We start from the raw sequence: 23,735 nt of genomic DNA on the forward strand, positions 1-23,735 counted from the left end.
GTGTCTATGAAAACTTTCATGGAAGACTTCACCAACAAACAAGAACGTTCTCAAGCGAGGATAGAAGCCTTACAAAAGGGCCTGCTTTTAAGGCTCCCACAGCTTTGAGCTTACCAGAATGCACAGTAAGAACCTTTGGCATTATGCTAAGCATATGGCCTAAGTGACGGATACCTCCACATCGGAGAGAGTTTGGGTTCCAAACCAGTCTTGGACTTGGAATTCTTCCTTTCGATCGATAGTTATCCTTACTTCTACATAAGGCTTAACAGTTTGTTTTATAGGTTTTCTTATTCAAGATGTTTCTTAAAGGTATCGGAAAACATAATTTTTAGTATTGCAGGACGTTACAAAATGAATGATATCAGAAACATCAATCACATGTATAGAGAAAGCCTTCTGAGACGCTTTAACTTGAGATGAAGATACACTCTCATTACTGCTTACTTTAAAGGTTGTTTTCCTGGTCCTATCATAAATGGACACGTTGTGCTCTACAGGACCTACAAGATCAGGTTGTCGTATAGCCTACATTATTAGGGGTTTAGCGTAGTATCACATGGCGTATTCTGCGTAAATTGTCAAATCCATATAGCCTAATAGAAGCAAGCCCTCAACTTCACAGTAGCGAAAACAACCCATTAGGGCTGAATTTGAAGAAAAGAAAATTAAAAAAAGAAAATAATAGGCCAATTTGATGCATCCAGTTTCGTAATCATCAATTCACCCTTCATCTCTATCAATGAACAGCACATAGAAAAAAATTGCAAACCACTAACAGCTTTAAATGTGCAATTAAACAGCATTGATTATAAGTGCGTGTAATCAAAGTTTTCGAAGAGTTAACTAACTGACGCCATAATCGTTGTCATAGACATAATAAAAACTTTTTAATAATCAGCATCAAGTTCTATCAATAATGTTTTCATTTCACGGCATCGAAAAGCTTAACTAGTTAGTTTAGCCTCAGGAAAACAGGAACGAGATGAACAGAGTTTCTCATTACTCTGCCTACTGTCAAACACATCTACCAAAAAAGTTGCCTTGCACTTATTTATAGCTCTGTAAACTGGATATGGTTGTTATAATTATTTCTCCGGGTAAAAGTAAGCAAAAGTACAAATATAACAGAAAAATTCGGCTTCAATATAAACAATATATAAAAATCATCAATAAGAGCCAGTGGAAATCCGTAAGTAAACAAGGAACGCAAAGTATCGAGGCAAACTAGTGCCACCTGTTGGCCCGATTGAGAATCACAATGCAACTTCCTTTCTTTTTTAAGAAATGAATTTATAATATTGAATGGAAAAAGAGAATATATACACTAGGAATTATCAGAAGAATTATTTTCATGGAAAAATAAATATTAAATCTTATACTTCTTTGGTAATAAACTTGAAATCTCTCAACTTCTACGCCAGGGAACATGGAACTTCCTACTAACATTGCGTGGTGGTCTGGTGGACAATAAAGCCTGGCACTTTAGTCATTGTTTGAATGACCCACTGTCTTTAAATCAATGTTTTTTTACGGGCTGGCCAACGGCAAGAGCCCGTGTCTTACACAAGGTAAAGCAATCTACACACACACACACAATGCTATTGATAGACCTATCTCTTGTAGTTTGGGTCTCTTTGTCATTGACGGGCTGAGTATCAGTTGCCTGGCAAAAAATCTATCAATCAATTTGAGATGCAATACTCAAAAGGGTCTAAAATAATAATTCTCATTTTTTTTTTAGAAATTACTCCTTGTCTTCACTGATAGATAATAAATTTGCAGCACTCATTATGAGAGAGAGAGAGAGAGAGAGAGAGAGAGAGAGAGAGAGAGAGATTTGAGGGCATGATACTTCGAAATGTAAAAATCGTGACGGTCTGGTTTACGATAGTGATACACTGCTGCGTGAATATTTTGCACAGGAGTTTCATCCATGATATAACCACCAGTCGTTGCACTTACAAATGAATAGCATTTATTTTTCTAAAGCCAATGAAAATTATTTCTATTGCAAATCACAGAAAAAAAGCGCTTTCGCTTCTGCTCTAACGCGAAACGTTGTAGTTGCGTTTATGAACTAGACATGTGACGAGCGCTCTGCGTGGGTTCCACCACATGAACGCAATTGGATATCGCCCAATAAATAAGACAGTTGCTTGTATGTGACCCTCAGTGTTGTGGCACCCTGCACCTGAGTGACGCATTTCTTCTGTTCTCGACATTTCTGCGTCAACTTGACGCTTTGAATGTAAGTTAACAATTAAGTATAGATTTATTGCTTTTCAATTTCAATTTCGAAGATGTTTTTGCTTTTAAGTAATTTTATTGTATTAATTACAAACACAAAGGTCTTATATAGTATATGTTTGTTTATCTAATAGTTTCTGTACGTGTTTGTAAGCGGAGTTTGAACAAACATTATTAACACAACCCACTACCGATCTTCTGATTACATATAAAAGACAGTTTTGTCTATCAAAACAATACATACATATAGCCTATACATGCATACATGATTATACTTCACTGTTAGCATTATACCAAAAAAAAAAAAAAAAAAAAATACGACTATCAAGTGCTTCAAGAAAATCGACAGATTAAAAAAGTTTGATTCGCCATATGGCAAAATAAGATTGAGGCTACACAATTATGTGGGTGAAAGTAAATGTGTGTGTGAATGGATATATCCACATACTTATATGTTCATACTTTACATATATACTTATAAAGATGTATATGCACATAAATTATACCGTATATACATTTATAAAAAGATATAATCATGTATATATATATACACACACACACACACACATATATATATACATATATATATATATATATATATATATATATATATGTATGGATGGATATATATATATATATATATATATATATATATATATATATATATATATATTTGTATGTATGGATGGATGGATATATATAAATATATATATATATATATATATATATATATATGTATATATGTATATATATATATATATATATATATATATATATATATATATATATATATATTTATGTATATATATGTATATATATGTATATATTATATATATATATATATATATATATATATATATATGTATGTATGGATGGATGGATATATATAAATAAATAAATAAATATATATATATATATATATATATATATATATATATATATATATATATATATATATATACATTCATAACCACATGCACACACATTATATATATATACATATATATAATTTATATATATGAAAATTAGGTTTTTTATAAACAATTAACAAAATTCCCTGCCAGATCCTTTCTGCCTCTGCAGTATCTAAGACCTTACAAAGAGAAAATTAATAAAGAATCTATCAACAAACAAAAGAAAAGATAAAAAAAACTCTTATGGTTTAGCAACAAAGATAAGCTAAAGAAAGGGAGCAAGTAGGAAAGGCCTTATCATTGGCGATGAGATGCCACATCCTTGAGTCCAAGGTCGGACCACTTAAATACGCACTCTGGCTTAGGCGAGGATGAAGTATGTGCCTAGTGCTATGGGTACATGGCAGTTCAGTTCTATTATTGTTACTACCTAAGCTACAATTCTAATTGGAAAAGCAGGATGCTATAAGCCCAGTGAGTAAAGGAAATAAGAAAATATTTAAACTACATGTAAAGTAAAATAAACAAATTAGATAAAATATTTTACGAACATTAGCAACATTAAAATAGATTTTCCATGTATAAACTATGAAGAGAAACTTATGTCAGCCTGTTCAACATAAAAATGGTTGCTGTAAGTTTTAGCTTTTGAAGTTCCACCATGACAATAGATAAACTACAAAAGAAATGATGAACAATTGAAATAAAATATTTTAAAAACAGCAACAACATTAAAATATATCTTTCCTATATAAAATATAAAACGTCTTAAAACAAGAACAAGATTGATGAAAATATTGTGCCTGAGGAGTAATGAGATTCATAGAACTATATACAAAAAAAAAATGCTCAGTAACATTATGTACATTCAATAAACATAAACTTTCTACAAAATTATTTGTACATTCATAATGGAGGATTGATAATATGATTATGTATGGTGACACAAATACATCTCTCTCTCTCTCTCTCTCTCTCTCTCTCTCTCTCTCTCTCTCTATCTCTCTCTCTCTCTCTTTAATTATTTAAGAGGGAAATTAAAGTCCCAAGATCCATATTCATTTGATTACACTTGGTATCTATTTCATAGTTGAGGTCAACAGAGGTCTAGTATATGTATATGTATATATTATAGAGTCATACATTTATATGTATATATATAAATATATGTATATATATATATATATATATATATATATATATATATATATATATATATATATAGTGTACGCAATCCCTTTGAAAAGACGGCTAATTTGGATATGAGCGCAAATGTACATATACTATGCATATAGATTCAAACCCTGGCCCCCCCCCCCTTCACCTTTCCTAGCTACAAGTCAGCTGTTTCGGTAATTAATTAAAATTGCGACTTCAGAGAACACTTGCCAACGGTTCCCCCCTCTCACCAAGGTATGACTACTCCCTCCGCCATAGAGGAGGAACCGGGACACACCGAGATATAATTGAAGCACTAATATAAAGTTTCATATATTGGTAGTTTTTAATCAACATAAAAGGTCTCCAAGGAGACTGTAGATCATCCTAAAACTGAAACCATAACATTTTGTCCTATTGTCTCGTGATACTATCTCGGATCTTATCAGTGGTATTCTGGATCCACCAGATCTCTGAGATAGCAGTCGGGCAAAAAATGCAATACGACACTGGCAAGTCATTGTACTTGATGATAAACAAACACACTGTTTACTCTTGCGCCTCGAGTTTCTTCGCTTCCTCTTTATCTTTCTACTCCTAATTCATCTCTGAAAATCTCCTCTCTAATTCCTCCTAGGTTACTTTCCATCCTTCTCTTCTTTCTACTCCTCAATCTCCTCCCTTACTACTCCTAGTTTTTTACTTCCCACTCATCTTTCTACTCCTCCTCAATCTCTTCCTTTACCCCTCCCAGGTTTCTTCCCTCCTTCCCATCCTTCTGCTCATCCTTAATGTCCTCTCATACTACTTTTAGTTTTTTCCTTCCTCCTTTTTCTACTCCTCAATCTCCACCCTTACTACCATTTTTGTTCCCTCCTCATCATCTTGCTACTCCTACTCAATTTCCTCCTTTACTCCTTCCAGGTATCTTCCCTCCTTCCCCTCCTTCTACTCCTCCTTAATCTCCTCTCCCACACCCAGTTTCTTCCCATCCTCTTCTTTCTACTTCTCCTAAATCTCCTCCCTTAGTACTCCCCGTTTTTTCCTTCCTCCTCATCTTTCTACTACTCAATCTCCCCTCCTTCTACACCGAGTTTCTTCCCATCACCCTGTTCTTACTACTCCTCAATCTCCTCCCTTATTACTCCCAATTTCCCCCCTCCTTATCGTTCTACTCCTCCTCAATCTCCTCCCTTACTCCTCCCAGGTTTCTTCCCTCATCCCCATCCTTCTATTCCTCCTCAATCTCCTCTCTTATTACTCGAAATTTCTTCCCCTCCTCCTCTTCTTTCTACTCCTCTTCAATATTCTCCTTTATTATTATTATTATTATTATTATTATTATTATTATTATTATTATTACTATTATTATCATAAGCTAAGCTAACCCTAGTAGTGTGCTCGAGTGTATCCTCAAGCAAGAGAGCTCTAATCCCAGGTAGTGGAAGACCATGGTACAGAGGCTATGTCACTACCCAAGACTAGAGAACAATGTTTTTATTTTTTCTTTATTTTGGAGAGTCCTTCTCTTAGAAGAGCTGCTTACCATAGTTAAAGAGTCTCTTCTACCCTTACCAAGAGAAAAGTGGCCACTGAACATTTAAATGCAGTAACCCCTTGAGTGAAGAAGAATTGTTTGGTAATCTGTGTTGTCAGGTGTATGAGGACAGAGGAAAATATGTAAAGAATAGGCCAGACTATTCAGTGTGTATGTGTAGGCAAAGTGAAAATGAGAGAAGGATCCAATATAGTACTGTCTGGCCAGTCAAAAGACCCCCATAACTTTCTAGCAGTAGTATCTCAACGGGTGGCTGGTGCCATGGCCAACCTCCTACTACATGTTTTTTTCCTTCCTCTGCACCTTTCTATTCCACCTCAATCTCCTCCCTTACTCCTCCCAGGTTTCTTCCCTCCTTCCTATCCTTCTATTCCTCCTCGATCTCGACTCTTATTAATCCCAGTTTCTTCCCCTCCTCCTCTTCTTTCTACTGCTCTTCAATATCCTCCCTTATTACTCCCAGGTTTCTTTCCTCCTCCCCAGCCTTCTACTCCTCAATCTCCTCCATTAATACACCCAGGTTTCTTCCCTCCTCATCTTACTACTCCTCCTCTATCTCCTCTCTTATTACTCCCTTTTCCCCCCCTTCCCATACTTCTACTCTTCTTCCATCTCCTCCCTTATTACTCCCAGTTTTTTCCTTCCTCCTCTTATTTTTACTCCTCAATCTCCTCCCTTACTCCTCCTGGCATTCTTTCCCTCCTCTTCTTCTTTCTACTCCTCCTTATTCTCCCCTCTTTCTCACCATAGGTTTCTTCCCTCTTCCTCCTCTTTCTAACCCTCCTCAATCTCTTCTTTTACTCCTTTCAATTTTTTTCCACTCCTCCCCATCCTTCTACCCCTCCTCAATCTTCTCCCTTACTCCTCTCAGGCTTCTTCCCTCCTTCCCATCCTTCTGCTCCTCATGAATCTCCTCTCATACTAAATTACTTTTAGTTTCTTCCACTACTCCTGTTCTTTCTACTCCTCGTATATCTCCTCCCTTACTACGCCCAGTATTTTTCCTTCCTACAAACCTTTCTACTCCTCAATCTCCTTCTTTACTCCTTCCAGGTTTCTTCCGATCATGCCCATCCTTCTATTCTTCCTGAATCTCCTCCCTTACTCCTCGCAGTTTTTTCCTTCCTCCTTCTCTTTCTACTCCTCAATATCCTCCCTTATTACTACCATTTTTCTCCTTCTTCATCCTCTTTCTACTCCTACTCAATTTCCTCCTTTACTCCTTCAAGGTTTCTTCCCTCCTCCCCATCCTTCTACTCCTCTTTGAACTCCTTCTTATTACTCGCAGTTTCTTCCTAACCTCCTCTTCTTTCTACTCCTCAATCTCCTCCCTTATTACTCCCAGTTTTTCTCCTTCCTCTGCATCTTTCTTCTCCTCCTCAATCTCCTTCCTTACTCGTTCCAGGTTTCTTCCCTCTTCCCTATCCTTTTACTCCTCCTTTCTTATTACTTCCAGTTTCTTTTCAGTTTCCTATACTTTTATTCCTCTTAAATCTCCTCTATTATTGCTACCAGTTTCTTCCCCTCCTCCTCTTCTTTCTACTCCTCCTCAATGTCCTCCCTCATTACTCCCAAGTTTTTTCCTTCCTCTGCATCCTTCTACTCTTCCTCAATCTCCTTCCTTACTCCTCCCAGATTTCTTCCCTCCTTCCTAGACTACTACCCGGGTTTCTTCCCTCCTCATCTTTCTACTCCTCTATCTTGTCCCTTATTACTCCCTTTTTCCTTCCTTCCCATACCTCTACTCTTCTTCAATCTTCTCCCTTACTACTCCCAGTTTTTTTCTTCCTCTTTTTTTTACTCCTCAATCTCCTCCCTTATTCCTCCTGAAATTCTTTGCCTCCACTTCTTCTTTCTACTCCTCCTTATTTTCCTCTCTTTCTCCCCATAGGTTTCTTCTTTCTTCCTCCTCTTTCTAACCCTCCTTAATCTCCTCCTTTACTCCTTTCAATTTTTTTCACCTCCTCCCCATCCTTCTACCCTCCTCAATCTTCTACCTTACTACTCCCATTTTTTTCCTTCACTCACATCTTTTTACTCCTCCTCAATCTCCTCCCTTACTCCTGCAAGGTTTCTTCCCTCCTCCCTATCCTTTTACTCCCCCTCAATCTCCTCTCTTATCACTACCAGTTTCTTCCCCTCCTCTTCTTCTTTCTACTACTCCTTAATTTCCTCCCTTAATCGTTCTATGTTTCTTCCCTCCTCCCTATCCTTTTACTCCTCCCCCAATCTCCTCCCTTATTGCTCCCTCGTTTCTTACCTCCTCATCTTCCTACTCCTCCTCAATCTCCTGCTCCTTCTCAATCTCCTCCTTTTTTATTCCCTTTTTTTCCTCCTTCCTATATTTCTACTCTTCCTCAATCTCCTCCCTTACTACTCCCAGTTTTTTTCCTTACTCCTCTTCTTTCTACTCCTCCCCAATCTCCTCCCTTACTCCTCCTGGCATTCTTTCCGTCCTTTACTTCTTTCTATTCCTCCTTATTCTTCTCTCTCCCTATAGGTCTCTTCCCTCCTCCTCAATCTCCTCCTTTAATCTTCCAAATTTCTTCAGCTCCTCCCCATCCTTCTACCACTCCTCAATCTCCTCCCTTACTACTCCCAGGTTTCTTCCCATCCTCTTCTTCTTCCTACTCCTCTTCAGTCTCCTCCCTTACTCGTCCCAGGATTCCTTGCCTCCTTTCCTTCTGTCTACTCCTCCTTAATCTCCTCTCTTTCTTCCCATAGGTTACTTCTCTCCTCCTCATCTTTCTAATCCTCCTCAATATCCTTTACTCCCTCAAATTTTATCCACTTCTCCCCATCCTTCTACCTCTCCTCAATCTTCTCCCTTACTACACTCAGCTTTTTTCTTCGTCCTCTTCATTTTACTCCTTCTCAATCTCCTCCCTTATTACTACCAGTTTTTTCATTTATCTTCGTCTTTCTAATCTTCCTCGATCTCCTTCCTTACTCCTCCCAGGTTACTTCCCTCCTCCCTTCCCTTCTACTCCTCCTTAATCTCCCTTCTCTTCTTACTCCCAGTTTCTGCCCTCCTCCCTATCCTTTTAGTCATCCTCAATCTCCTCTCATATTATTCCCAGTTTCTTTCTCTCCTTCTCTTGTCTTTACTCTTCCTAAATCTCCTCCCTTATTAATCTCAGGTTTCCTCCCTTCTCATCTTTCTTCTCCTCCTCAATCTTCTCCCTTATTTCTCCCTTTACCCCTCCTTCCCATACTCATATTCTTCCTCAATCTCCTCTACCACCAGTTTTTATCTTTCCTCTTCTTCTTTCTACTTCTTATTCTCTCTCTCTCTCTCTCTCTCTCTCTCTCTCTCTCTCTCTCTCTCTCTCTCTCTCTCTCTCTCTCTCCATAACTTTCTTCCCTCCTCCTCATCTTTCTACTGCGCTTTAATCTCTTCATTTACTCCTTCCAATTTTCTTCCTTCCCGCACTACCTTACTACCCCTCCTCAATCTCCTCCCTTTTCCTTTTCCTTCTCCCCCACATCCCAATCTTCTTCTTCTTCATCTCTAAATTAGTTGATAACCGCTAGAGGAACATTTCCGAAGAACACGCTTAACCTCGTCCTTAATTATCTAAATAAAGTTTCAAATTCGTAAAGAAACCATAAAAAAGGCAAAGGAGTTCTTAGGGTTGGAGATTTTACAGTTAGAATGATAATAATAATAATAATAATAATAATAATAATAATAATAATAATAATAATAATAATAATAATAAAGTGCCCATTAGATAATTATTACAAACCGGGTACACAACGTAACTTATCATATAAATGTAGAAGGCTTCTTTTTTTTCTTTCTTTCTTTCTTTCTTTCTATATATATATATATATATATATATATATATATATATATATATATATATATATATATATATGTATATATATACATATATATATATGTATATATACATATATATACATATATATATATATATGTATATATATATATATATTCATATATATATATATATATATATATATATATATATATATATCATGGGCCCATGGTCTGGGAACCAAATATATATATTACAGCTGGCAAGCTACACAACCTCTCGAGTAACAACCTCACCTGTTTGTTTGTACATAAATCTGTTATATTTACATAATACCCGACCTCTGGGAAAATTATATAACTCCCAGACGGCAATATATAAAAACACTGAATATGCAAAGGTCTTTTAAGTACACTCCAAACAAAATTGGGTAATTATTTTTAAGAACTATTCAAAACAACATCTCACTACCATCGGGTGTAAGGGAGCACTCTTTATGCTTTTCAGCCGTCTGACAAATGTGACATGTGCTGCAGAACTGACTGACGTCGTTATGCATCCCAGGCCAGAAAAAGCGTTTCATAATCTTCTCTGTCGTCCTCCTTTTCCCCTTATGTCCCGTCTCGTGCTCTCCGGCGATCACTTATCTTCTCAACGGTGCGGGAATCAATATCTGACAGTATTTCTCCCATTCGGCATTCCCAGGGATATCGGCGGGTCTATGCTTCCTCATAAGCAACTCCCGTTGCCTCCTTCCGTTACAATCCTATCCGCCTTTTCCTACTTACTTGTCCTACCTCTAACGCTGAGTTTTCTATTTCTCCCTGGTCTTCTTGTCCATTCGTCTGTCATTCCTATTCTCTCAGCCTTACTCCGGAGTTTTTCTCTTGCGTACCATCAAGGGAATCCTCTTTTTTGGAAAACAAATATTCCAAGTTCATCGCTCATTCGATTTCTTTTTCTTCTTTTCCAGTCATTTTCTTTGTTATACTCCTAGTCATCACACAACTAGGAAACAGATGCGTGTAGTCCTTCTCGAATTTAGTCATAAGACTATACTTCAATGGTTTCTCCGTTACAATGGGACAAGGCACAAACGACGATCCACCAACCTCATTACCCAGCAGGTCTTCTACTCCTTCGACAGCCAATGAATCCTTTACCGCAAAATCAAAATTACCTGACACCAGTTCGCATGACAGTTTCAAAGGGCGAATAGAGGTAACCTCTTCTCCTCACATTCCCTTCAAAATACTCGAGTCTCCTGTGAGACTGTTCCACCAACAGGTGTACTCCTCGTATTACCACACTATGGTTGCAACCTGTGTCATGCAATATCTTGACCGGGGTTTCTTTCACTCCTGTCTATTGCTGCTAACATTCCTTCATAAATATAAGGTTTAAAGACATCCATGCTGTATGGGTTCGTCCTGTTCGTCGTATAAACGTTAGCTTTTTTATTTTTCTCTTCGCCTTTTTTATTGTTTCTTCGTCTTCACATTCTGTGAAGTCGAATTATCCTTAACCACTTGGGTGACTGTTTTCGGTTGATTTGACCAACATTCCTTACTCATATGGCTTCTCTTGCCACACTTAAAACAGACAATATTAACCTTCTGCACGTCTTTCACGATACTTGAAGGAGGACGATTCGACGATTGTTGCTGTGGTACTATCGTATTCTGCTTAGGAACAGTACCAGTGCTACTTGTGCTGTAACTTGAACTTTTTCACATAGTTATTATTGAACTTATTTCCATGGATCAGCGAATACTTGACACTTGGTCGGAACGACGGGTGAAACTTCATGTCCAAGGAGGGTTTTTTCAACTGATAATATTATAATCTTCACTCAGCGAAGTGGCTTTATCAAGTTTCTTTACCTCTCTCTCTCTCTCTCTCTCTCTCTCTCTCTCTCTCTCTCTCTCTCTCTCTCTCTCTCTCTCTCTCTCAAGCGAGAGAGGAATTCGTCATAGATATTGTTCTGGTACTATCAATTCTTCTATATCAGCCATCTCCCTCATGTTAGCAGCCTCTGTCTATCTCTTAAAACTTCGTCGTACCTTATAAGCGTAATCCAGGAAAGTCATCCTCTCGTCCTTCTGCGAAATTCGGAACCTTTCCTTATAATATTCAGGGGTCATCTGGTATACTTGTAGCACGCTCCTCTTCACTTCTTGATACTCCTTCCTCTGGTCCTAGGATAAGGACAGATAAGCACTACGTCCTTTTCCAAAGAGTACACTCTGCAATAACTCAGACCATTTATCTTCGGGCCATTGCATCGTCAATGCGACCATTTCAAAATGATCGAAGAATTCATCAGGAGCCTCTTCTGTGAATTTTGGAATCAACCTCTGGGCATTTGTCACATTAAACACGGAACCGTGCATTGCAGGGGTCACCTCTGTGTGTCTTGCCGACCGTGCATGAGCATTCAACAGCTCTAATTCCCTTACGTGTCTTGCGAGCTATCTGGCATCTTCCCTTTCTTTTTCTTCTCTTTCTGCCTCTCTTCTTGTCTTGCTTACATTTCACTCGCATGTTGAGCTTCTTCTGCCTTTCTTTCTTCACGTCTTACAATATATAAAAACACTGAATACGCAAAGTCTCTTAAGTACAGTAAAAAAAAAAAAATTGGGTAATCATTATTGAGAACTATTCAAAACAACCTCTTACTTTGATTCTTTAACAGGGATACGAGAGAGTTCTGTAAAAAACATGGTGATGGAAATAATACACTCTTTACAAAACAATAAATATATTCTAGAAAAATTATAACACTTTGAAAGAATTTACATTAAAAATAAATTATTCGAAATATTAAGACTGAGCAAAACTTAGACTAAGACAAAAGAAATTATTACACTCTGAATGTTATATAATCACCCGTTTCACTGGAAATTGAATTTTGCACAATTATTTTGTCTAATAAATAACCTTTAACACTCTAAGGATTAAACTCTTAAAGAAATTACATAAAGTAATTGATAAAATTACGAATTTTTAGCTCACACAAAGTTTAACCAGATAGCGATACAAATATACTTCACGTTTTTGCACAAACCTTTCAGGGCCAGCTACAAAAATTTATATAACCCCAGAACACATAATGACACAATAAATTTGAAATCACTTTTAAAATCTTCCGTAAAGTTTTAACACACTGCACACAATATATGTTGTATCAAACTTATATATTTTGGAGAGGACACACTCGAGGCACTTGAGAGCAAAACGATGAACTTTGGCTCTTTCACAGGACAGGCTGTTTCTCTTCTGCCCTACGCATCCCTATTGGCACATGTATATTGACTTAGTTATTCTAGGTCCATGTAGGTCAGGAGTTTAGAAGGTTGGGGGCTGGCCTAACAGCTAAGGTTGCCAACGATTACCTATCAGGCGCCTACCAACGCACCAGCGAGATGACTCTCTCTCAGCTAGCTCCGCCCACCCCCGTCCTCAAACATTGAAAAAAAAAATAAAGACTAGGTTTTACAAGAACCTTCCAAAAGTACGGTCAAGTATAAGATTTGCGTATTTCTCACAAATATGACACAATACCTCATGAAAACATAAAAAAAAAAAAATTACATAAGCCCTCGTTCATACCTCGTAGGATCACATAGCACTCTTAAACAGTTACGTAAGATTCATAACAAAATACACGAAATAAAAAGTTAATTCTTAAAAACAACGTAAATTTATATATACAGACTTGAATGAAGAATACAATTAAATTAATGACGAAAGTCTTACGTAATTTACATACAATTACTTAAACCTACATGAGAGGAACTCACCTTAAGAGCTGGCTATTCATCTCTTAAATACACATATGAAATACATAAATAAATTATTAACTCAATGCTAGAGCAGCTTCATAAATAATATATATATATATATATATATATATATATATATATATATATATATATACATATATATATATATATATATATATATTCACAGTATATATATATATATATATATATATATATATATACATATATATATATATATATGTATATATATGTATATATATATATATATATATATATATATATATATATATATTATATATACGCTGTATCTATACACACAATATATATAAATACATAAATTATACATCTTATATGGATATTACAAATAACTGTGTATACCTATCCATCTAGCTACCTATCTATATAATCATACTTGCATATACTATCGAAATCTTTTGTATCTGAGATTAATACAGTTTATGAGTTATCATCATATCACAGATTTTATGTAAATATACAATGGGATTTTCTTCTTTGATTTGTTAGGATCTAAAGAAAACTTACACACCAATAATCCAAATATATTCTTTCAATAATCGTATGCCTTAACCGTAGGATTTCGAATAAACCCAATTGATACTTTATTGGTAATAATACGCCAACTCTACAACATCATGGCAGTCCGACTAACTTCTTTCCTTCTTTATTGTAGGAGGCATCATGGCTTGGTTGAGGGAGGACGTGTTAAGTCTGGTACCGCATGCTGTACCATACGTGTTTCTGACAGCAATCATTGGCTTGGTCATCACGTGGTATATCAGGAGGATGCAAAAGGTATTGCAGTATAACATGAAGCCTTGCCAATTCATATCATTATTGTAATTGTTGAATTTTCAACAATCAAGTCTTTTATTCATATTTATTTTGACAGGTCTCATTTCACAGTAAATCCAGGCCGACCAACATTTTTTATCTTGGGCTCATATACATCGAGGTCGCCAGCACAACTACCTTTACATGTTATTCAAACTTAGCTGGGAAAAGATGGAAACACTAGGAAACGTGTAATTTCTCTGCTCTACTGGGTCATACATTACAGTACCATCCTTGGATTACACCCTCCAGCCTCGCCCAATTATTATTATTATTATTATTATTATTATTATTATTATTGCTTGCTAAGCTACAACCCTAGTTGCAAAAACAAGCCCAGGGGCCCCAACAAGGAAAATAGCTCAGTGAGGAAAGGAAACAAAGAAAAAAATATTTTAAGAATAGTAACAATATTGAAATAAATATTTCCTATAAAAACTTAAACAAAATAAGAAGAGAAATTAGATAGAGTAGTGGGCCCGAGTGTACCCTCTAGCAAGCGAACTCTAACCCAAGACATTGGAAGACCATGGTAGAGAGGCTATGGCACTACCCAAGACTAGAGAACAATGGTTTGATTTTGGAGTGTCTTTCTCCTAGAAGAGCTGCTTACCATAGCTAAAGAGTCTCTTCTACCCTTACCAAGAGGAAAGTAGCCACTGAGCAATTACAGTGCAGTAGTTAACCCCTTGAGTGAAGAAGTATTTTTTGGTATTTTCAGTGTTATCAGGTGTATGAGGACAGAGGAGAATCTGTAAAGAATAGGCCAGACTATTCGGTGTATGTGTAGGCAAATGGGAAGTGAACCGTAACCAGAGAGAAGGATCCAATGAAGTGCTGTCTAGCCAGTCAAAGGACCCCATAACTCTAGTTGTTCTTATTATACCAAAAGCACTATCCCTTGGTTTACTTTGCTCGTCTATTCCAGCATCTTTTTACCCTAGTCTCATTAACATCGTTAACCCCTATGCCATCCATATTTCTCTCCATGAGCAATTCATCCATCATGCACTAGCTCTCTGCTATGCCCAATTTACACATTCGCAAATTGTTCGATATGGGATTTTATGGCAGAAAAAGTACAAAGCTGTAAAACGCTTTACTCAAGATGTTCGGTGATTTTCTCTTCACTTAACTGCTATATTCATCTACCTATCTATCTATCTGTCTGTCTGTCTGTCTTTGTGCCAGTCTATGTGTATGTTTAAGTGTGCAAGTAATTCTCCTAAAAGTGAAAAAATATTTTTTTTTAACAGGTTGCATTGATTGAGAAGCTACCTGGGCCTCCTGGCATCCCTATCCTTGGCAATGCCCTGGAGGTCAATGTAGAACCCAGAGGTAAGGTTTAATTATTGTTTTTGTTTGCTACATAAGTAGTGTAGACAAACGTTTGAGGAGTACAACTCTTAATTTACAGTTGTGAATCTTTGGACCACTTCCAGTCTACCGCCAATCAGTTCACCAAGCTGTAAATGGATACCAGCATCTACTTGAGTTGGAATATAGGGCTTTAAGGCCAAGAAACTCTGCAAAATGTTACCAGTTTCGACCGGGTTCAAGACAAACGGCCATGAAAACCTGCTGAAGAATTGAAAGCCTTCACCGTACAATTGCTATTTCTTCCGATGGAAATTTTGTGGATAAAATTAGATAAACTTAAGATATACTAATCTTATTTATGTTTGCCAATTCACATTATATACTTTATACAATCACTACAGACTGCTAAATTTTACAAATGTCTATAAAAAAACCTTCACCTTCGTCTGCTTCCACTCTGGAGTGTATGATTCCCGGAAGGTTAAGATTTTTTTCTTATTTTATGAAAATTTGGGAGTTTTATCTCGATCCCGCAAGATGCTGGTACCTATTTACTAGTGAGTGAGCTAGTGGGGAGGAGTCTACTGTAGATGTGATCTATACCCTATCAACTGTTGTCAAACAACACCCCATTAGGTGCACAATACTAATTTTAATTATAGTGTTATATATATATATATATATATATATATATAAAAGTATATATATATATATATATATATATATATATATATATATATATGCATACATACATAAATGTATGCATATAAATAAACTCCACCTGAATTACATATCATTTACCCTAGAGAACATTGTCTTCATAATTTTATTATTTTGCTGATTTCGTATTTTCTTTTTATGGAACACAATACTTTAAATTACCATAAATAAAAGTAAAATTTTATTAAAAAAATAAGGTTTTAAATTCATGTTTGAATAGGTATGCCATATCTTACTCCAGTTAAGGCTTAGTCATTGTACCCAGGATCTAATTTTATCTAATCTGATATCGAAGTATGACATTAAAGGATATTGCAACTTTGATGAAGCCTGCTTGACTGATCTTAAGCTACCGAGCATAACTCCTATGGAAACTACATTTAATGAAATACGATCATTTGCAGAGGTTTTTGCAAAGCTCGTCAGCTTCTGTGATTTTGGAGACGTGATGAGAATATGGCTAGGTCAGAGGCCCTATTGTATCATATCAAAAGCCAAGGCCGCTGAGGTAATTGCCAATAGTTGGAGTATGCATTTTGTATTTTCTTGTAACCATTTTGGGGGAGATGAAATAGTCTCACATTCTGATGTATGATATGAACTGCAAAACGAGACTCTGTTACCATTGAGTTTTGGCTTCTGATACTTTGATCGTTTTGCTTGGCATTTGGGACTAGGTGTGAGTGCTTGCTTTGCTTTCAATGCAAAAGGCAGCAAAAACACTAAATTATTTTTATTTACGCATGCCACCTGGTTAGGATGAACAGATGCCTTTAACACAGCCCAGCAATGGTTAATTATCAACTTTTTTTTTCATTTTATACTGGCAAAATATTAAAGATTCATAAATATCTATACTTAAAAAAAAACAGTAGTCTAATATTGTATAAATAATTCTTGTCTAATCACATGATGTGTGGGGCCCTTCTTTAATTTTTTAATGGGGTTTTAGTTTTTTGTGGGGTTCCGGGTAGTAGTATCTTACGGTTGTTATTTTGCTAAATGGTTTGTCCAAACTTACGTTTATGCAGCATTATCATTATCACTGCTATCATTTTAATCAATGTTACAAATACTCTAAATGTACACTAAAGCCTTAAAGTTGCAGAACATGATCCCAAGACGTAATTCCAACCATAAAAATCTGTAAAATGTATCATCCTTATTAAATTATACGATAGAATAAGTTTCTCCCCTACTTATGATTTTCAATTGGCTCTCTCTCTTTCCTCCTCTTATTCAACTCAACATCTGATGTTACTGCCAATGACTTGATTTGGCCATAAATGAAATTCGTTTATTAACCTTTTCCTGTTAACGTAGCTGTTTATATTTCTATAAACTGAAAAAACCGAATTCCAGAGATTTTACGGAAGTTATGCAATTTTTATGATATCGTAGAGATGGCCCATGTAGAGATAGCCAGCACCCCAAAGCCAGACCCGCTAAGGTAAGCTGCTTCGATAGATGGCAGTGGCGTAGGAGATTGTTCAAGTCCCTTTGGCATTATCAAAAGCGGTAAAGGGAAGATCAGAAAGCTCCTCTACAAAATAACCCCGCGCACATTAGCTCTCTGATCAGTGCTATCTGTTGGCAATGCACCAAAATAAAATTTTCTCATAACTTTATGCCTTGGACAGCAGTAGACTACACTGCATTTTAAAAATTATATATGCATTTATCAATCAGCAGTAGTGACAAACAGAATTCATATGAAGCGCTCCTTCTTTTCTCTCTCTCTCTAGTCCAGATATAATCAAAAGACCTAACTGATCAGTGGCACCTGTTGCCAACGTGGTTGACTAACTTTTTCTTGTGCTATAGCCTACAGAAATCCCTCGATTGGAAATTTGTATGATTAAGCCTTGATTTTAGTGTTCCATTTGACCACGTTAACCATGAGGCCCTTGTTTTCAAGCTTAAGCAGAAAATAGTGGGTTGGACTTTACTTGGCATCATTAATGAGTTTCTAATTGATAGATTGTAAAGAGTAGTGGCTGTAGGAATGTAATATCTGGTGTTCTTCAGGGCAGAGTTTTGGGCCCGTTAATATTCATGCTATATACTCAAGGTATGTAGTTTGGTCTAAAACGCTAGCTCTTTGCATATGCAGATGATGCTACTCTCTACAGATTAAATGCTATATCTACTTAGGATTACTACCTTGCCAGAAGTAATCTATTTATGTATACTGCAGAACTTCCGGTAAATCCAGACAATTTATATAATCATGGATGATTTCTAAAAATCTGGAAAGCTAATCGGATTGTGTAAAAAAAAAAAAAAAAAAACCCTGGCAGGAGTTGGCAATGTCAAAGGCATATGTTCTTTAAGATTGCTTTCTTGATAGAAATGTCAAGAGTATAATTGTCTCTGATAAGATTTTGCTTTTCAAAGAGTAGACCCTCTTTTGTGTGTTATTTTTCTCTTATTGATTAGTCTTATAAATGAAATGTCAGATAAGACGCGACTAAACATAAACAATCATGTACAGTTGAGAGGATTAGAAATGAGTTATCCTAATTCTAAATTATTTGGGAAAAGATTTATTTACTTATCAATCTTTGGACACAATCAAACTGTTATTTTATCAGTGAAGGTTCAACTAATTCTCTTTAATGTTTAGATCTGATTCTCTTACTTTGATAGGGAATGAAGAATAAGATCCGCCATTCCTATCAGAAAATTTCTGAAACTCATATTGAGTCACTATCATCATTTTTTAACCTTTGTTTACTCTGTTATGGTAGAGTTATCACCAGGACTTTCTTATCTCCATTTGGGTTTCATTACATTGTCCAGAGGAGAAAAGATAATGAAGATCCAATGTATTCTCTTCTTCATCGATTCTACTTCGATATAAACTTCAATTTCAACCTATTTCCACATCCAGTCATGTGTATATCATCCTCACCAAGTTCCTGTTTGTATGACTTCACAATCTGCGGAGCGTCTGGCCAAAGCCCAACAATGTACATGGGGGTAGTGCATCTAAATCTATATCAGGCAAAATCAACCACAAATGTAGCTATTTCTAGTTCACTGCAAGACAAAGGTCTCCTACATGTCCTTGCTCATATCAGGGGTTTGGCCAGTTTTCATTACTGACAACAGCAGATTAGCCATAGTAAGAGACTTAAGTCTGATTGCTCACAGCAAATCAGCCTAGTATGGGTGGTCTTGCATTGTACAGCTTTGCTGATCATGACAATACACAATCCCTTTCATCAGGATAAGGTATGCTCACTCAGAAGAGAAAAACCAAAAAGGTGACTAACTTTGTCCTACCATTATGATGTTATTGTTGTTCCGACTAAAGATGGAGGGTTATCAATTAGTAGATTAAACTATGTTGTTGCCATACACATTCATACAGAATGCCTACATCTCATTAAATGGTACCCAGCTCCCAAAGCCTGAGGCTACATGCATGTCTATTGACGATAGCCGTCTCTTAAGGGTTAAAACTCTTTAGGTTGATTAAACTGAAATTTCATGTATGCTTTTCTGAACAAGGCTTGATTGCAAATGCTTGCTTGCTTTTACATTCAAGAAATTTTGGACTGCACATTGATGTACTTATGATAGATTACTTCTGCTTGTAATTGCTTAATAAAGACTGGGGTTTTGGGGGGTTGGTATTTTGTCAAAACAATTTCGTTTTGCCGTATCAATATATTTAAAAATAATTTAATGAATTAAATTACATTCTATGAAAACATTCTAGGCTTGACTATCTTACAAATGAAATAGTAAACGATTTGTCCGAACATAAGATTTGGTCCTAACAAAAAGTGCTTGTAGATATGATTAGTTCAATGTCTTATTTTGCAGGTAATATTAAGTAGCAACAAACACATTGATAAAAGTCGTGACTATACATTTTTACACCCGTGGCTCGGAACCGGTCTCCTAACTTCAACAGGTAACTAAAGTGTGACGAAATGTCATCAATGATTTTGCTATAACTGTTCATTACATTGACTGACATAAACGATATTCACAACACAATCACGCCATTCCTCGCAAAATTTAGGTTCAAAATGGCATTCCCGAAGAAAGCTCCTGACTCCAGCCTTCCACTTCAAAATCCTTGAAGACTTCATGGAGGTCTTCAACAAGCAGAGTGTCATCATGGTTAGAAAGCTGGAGAAAAAAGCCAATGGAAAAGATTTTGACATCTTTCCAGATGTCACACTTTGTGCATTGGATATCATTTGTGGTAAGTATTGTTTCTCTTGACTGGAGATTAATGTAATTGGTATCTTCCCCTTTAAAAAGATCTGGATATGGGTGGGTTGGGGGCAAACGGGATGGAGGTATGATAGTAAGGATATGGGAGGATTCTGGTTGTTTCTTCACCATCTACTGTGTTGATATCATCCTTACGAAACCTGTTGATAGTTAATTCAAAATAATAATGTTACTGGGGTAAATTCTAGCATTAACAGCTGTTAAGGATAAAAAGAAATAGAATATTATTATGGCGACTATCAATATTATCTTTAAATAAAATACATGTTTAACTTCTAGTAGAGATTTTTTTTAGTTTCAGAGCTTATATCTTTCAGAGACTGCGATGGGACGGTGCGTTAATGCCCAAGAAAATAGTGAATCTGATTATGTCAAAGCATTATACAGGTAAGATAACATAGAACTATGCCACTTATATCATATGTAAGTAAATATAACAGAGACCATTAGAGATAAATGGAATATGTAAGTAATGACCCCTTTCATGTTGTTTCAAATAAGTCCTGTAGCCCTTTTCTTGACCACAAAGATTCTGTTACCCATTAACAGCAAGGCAAACTGATGGGCACTAAGACAAAAGTGCCGACTTAAGTCACGAGGAAAGGGCTGGACTATCAATCCCATCACTCGAGATGCTTTGATGTTGTACCTTTAAGGGTTGCTTGCAAGTGGCACAATGTCCTATCAAATCACCACATAATGTATATATATGATCAGAATCGAAGCCCTCTTACACTAAAGCTAGGACTATTGAGGGCCATAGAACGGCTACTGATGTTTCAACAGGTAGACCTATAGGCTCCTCCAAATACCCCATCCATAGCTCACAGGGCCAAGGAGGTTGTGAATGCTATTAAAAACATTTTTGACATGTGAGTGGTCTTGAACTTCCAACCCATGAATCCTGAGTCAGAGATGTTAGCCACTAGGTTAGGATGAGAAGATAGGGTTATAAACAGGATGCATAACATAAACATGGTAAGGGGAATCATGAGATAGACCTAGAAAGATGGTTGGTTTGGATGATGGTGTAGTAAAAGTATGTCAGGATCCAAAAAGTGTGTGCATGCCTGTTGCGTATCACAATAATGGCTGGAATTTTGTGAGGGGAAAATGGCCACCTCGAAGAGCTAAATTTTCTGTGAAATTATGATTGACAGGATAGTGTTGGCTCTAGTGACAAAGTATTTTGGTTTGCTCCGAGATGCAGTTCTCTTTATAAAAATAGCTAATTTGGGGATACTATGATGTCTATGCTTATGATAATTCTCTGCAGAGTTGGTGCACTGGTTCAGCAGCGACAAACACGACCTTGGCTGCAGCCAGATATTCTCTTCAAATTACTTGGTTATGCAAAAGAGCATGACGCTTGTATGAAAGTGCTTCATGACATGTCTTACAGCTGCATCAAGGAACGAAGAGTTCAGTATCAAGAAAGGAAAATGAGAAAGAAGAAGCAAAGCACCAGCAATGAGGATGATGCATTTGTTGGTTTGTTTATAATTTCAAATTACTTGGTGTGGTATATGATGTTACAATTTCATATCATGAGACACATAACAAAGATGGTTTCTATTTTCCCTCTTAAAAGGGCTTGTTGACCATTGATTATTCATGTATATTTAAGCTGAGAATGTTTCCGTAAGATTTGGGATCAATTATGCTGAATTGAATATAGTGACCCTTTCGTTGATCCATTTAATCAGCCAATCACCTATTGATGCAGCCCTTCATTCATTGCACATCAGGCAAAAAAGAACGTCTAGCTTTCCTAGACTTATTACTTGAAGCAGCCGAGTCTGACCGTTCCATCACTGACGTCGACCTCAGAGAGGAAGTAGACACATTCATGTTTGAGGGACATGACACAACTGCTGCAGCCATTAATTGGTCCTTATACCTTTTGGGAACACATCCAGAAATTCAGGTTAGTAGAGAGTGGACATAATTCAAGGTTGAGGGACATGGTACAACTGTTGCAGCTCTTAATTGGTCCTTATACATTCTGGGAACACATCCAGAGATTCGGGTTAGTAGAGGGTGGACATATTCATGGTTGAGGGACATGACACAACTGCTGCGGAAATTAATGGTCCTTATACCTTCTGGGAACACATCCAATGATTCAGATTAGTAGAGAGTAGACATATTTATGGTTGAGAGTCTTAACACAACTGCTGCAGCCATTAATTGGTCCTTATACATTTGGGAACACATTTAGAGATTCAGGTTAGTAGAGGCTGGCATATTCTTGGTTGAGGGACATGACACAACCGTTGCAGCCATTAATTGGTCCTTATACCTTCTGGGAACACCTCCAGAGATTCAGGTTAGTAGGGGGTGGACATATTCTTGGTTGAGGGACATGACACAACTGTTGCAGCCATTAATTGGTCCTTATACAACCTGGGAACACCTTCAGAGATTCAGGTTAGCAGATGGTTGACATATTCTTGGTTGAGGGACATGACAACTGTTGCAGCCCTTAATTGATCCTTATACCTTCTGGGAACACATTCAGAGATTCAGGTTAGTAGAGGGTGGGCATATACATGACTGAGGGACATGACACAACTGTTGCAGCCATTATTTGGTCCTTATACCTTCTGGTAACACATCCAGAGATTCGGGTTAGTAAAGGGTGGACATATTCCTGGTTGAGGGATATGACACAACTGCTACAGCTCTTAATTGGTCTTTATACCTTCTGGAAACTTATTCAGATTCAGGTTAGTAGAGGGTGGACATATTCATGGTTAAAAGCATGAAACAACTGCTACAGCCATTAACTGGTGGTTATGCCTACCGGGAAAACAGCCAATAGATCTACCACACGAAAAATCAAGAGCTATTACCTGGGCATATCTGCTCCTACTGTAGCTCTGGTGGAGAGGGGTCTTGGATTCTTATGGTCGGTCTCTTTGCAGGCTCGTGTACACGAAGAACTCGACGAGATTTTCGGGGATGACGATCGTCCTGTTACCATGAATGACCTTCGAGAAATGAAGATGACTGAAAATTGCATCAAGGAAGCCCTGAGACTTTTCCCTTCGGTGCCCTTCATCGGCAGAGAACTGACAGAGGAGGTTGTCATTGGTAAGAGATTCCAAAATAATTTATGTATCTTGTTTTTCATTGCTAT

At 36.8% G+C, this 23,735-nt stretch overlaps 1 protein-coding gene across 2 annotated transcripts in view; it reads left to right on the plus strand.

Annotated features, from left to right (window-relative positions):
- The first annotated feature begins 2,164 nt into the window (after positions 1 to 2,164).
- LOC137622384 (cytochrome P450 4C1-like) overlaps positions 2,165 to 23,735 on the plus strand; it is a 23,722-nt gene continuing 2,151 nt past the window's right edge. Inside the window, exons 1-10 of one of the 2 annotated variants that reach the window (XM_068352994.1) lie at positions 2,165 to 2,251; positions 14,139 to 14,260; positions 15,556 to 15,637; positions 16,744 to 16,847; positions 20,174 to 20,264; positions 20,376 to 20,561; positions 20,911 to 20,980; positions 21,870 to 22,084; positions 22,342 to 22,520; positions 23,521 to 23,689. In XM_068352994.1, coding sequence (XP_068209095.1) covers positions 14,147 to 14,260; positions 15,556 to 15,637; positions 16,744 to 16,847; positions 20,174 to 20,264; positions 20,376 to 20,561; positions 20,911 to 20,980; positions 21,870 to 22,084; positions 22,342 to 22,520; positions 23,521 to 23,689 — 1,210 coding nt within the window. In that variant the 5' untranslated portion in view covers positions 2,165 to 2,251; positions 14,139 to 14,146. The remainder of the gene's footprint in view (positions 2,252 to 14,138; positions 14,261 to 15,555; positions 15,638 to 16,743; positions 16,848 to 20,173; positions 20,265 to 20,375; positions 20,562 to 20,910; positions 20,981 to 21,869; positions 22,085 to 22,341; positions 22,521 to 23,520; positions 23,690 to 23,735) is intronic. The other variant, XM_068352995.1, reaches the window with a different exon arrangement.

This window comes from Palaemon carinicauda, chromosome 29 (assembly GCF_036898095.1).
Source record: "Palaemon carinicauda isolate YSFRI2023 chromosome 29, ASM3689809v2, whole genome shotgun sequence".
In the NCBI taxonomy this organism is placed as follows: domain Eukaryota; kingdom Metazoa; phylum Arthropoda; class Malacostraca; order Decapoda; family Palaemonidae; genus Palaemon; species Palaemon carinicauda.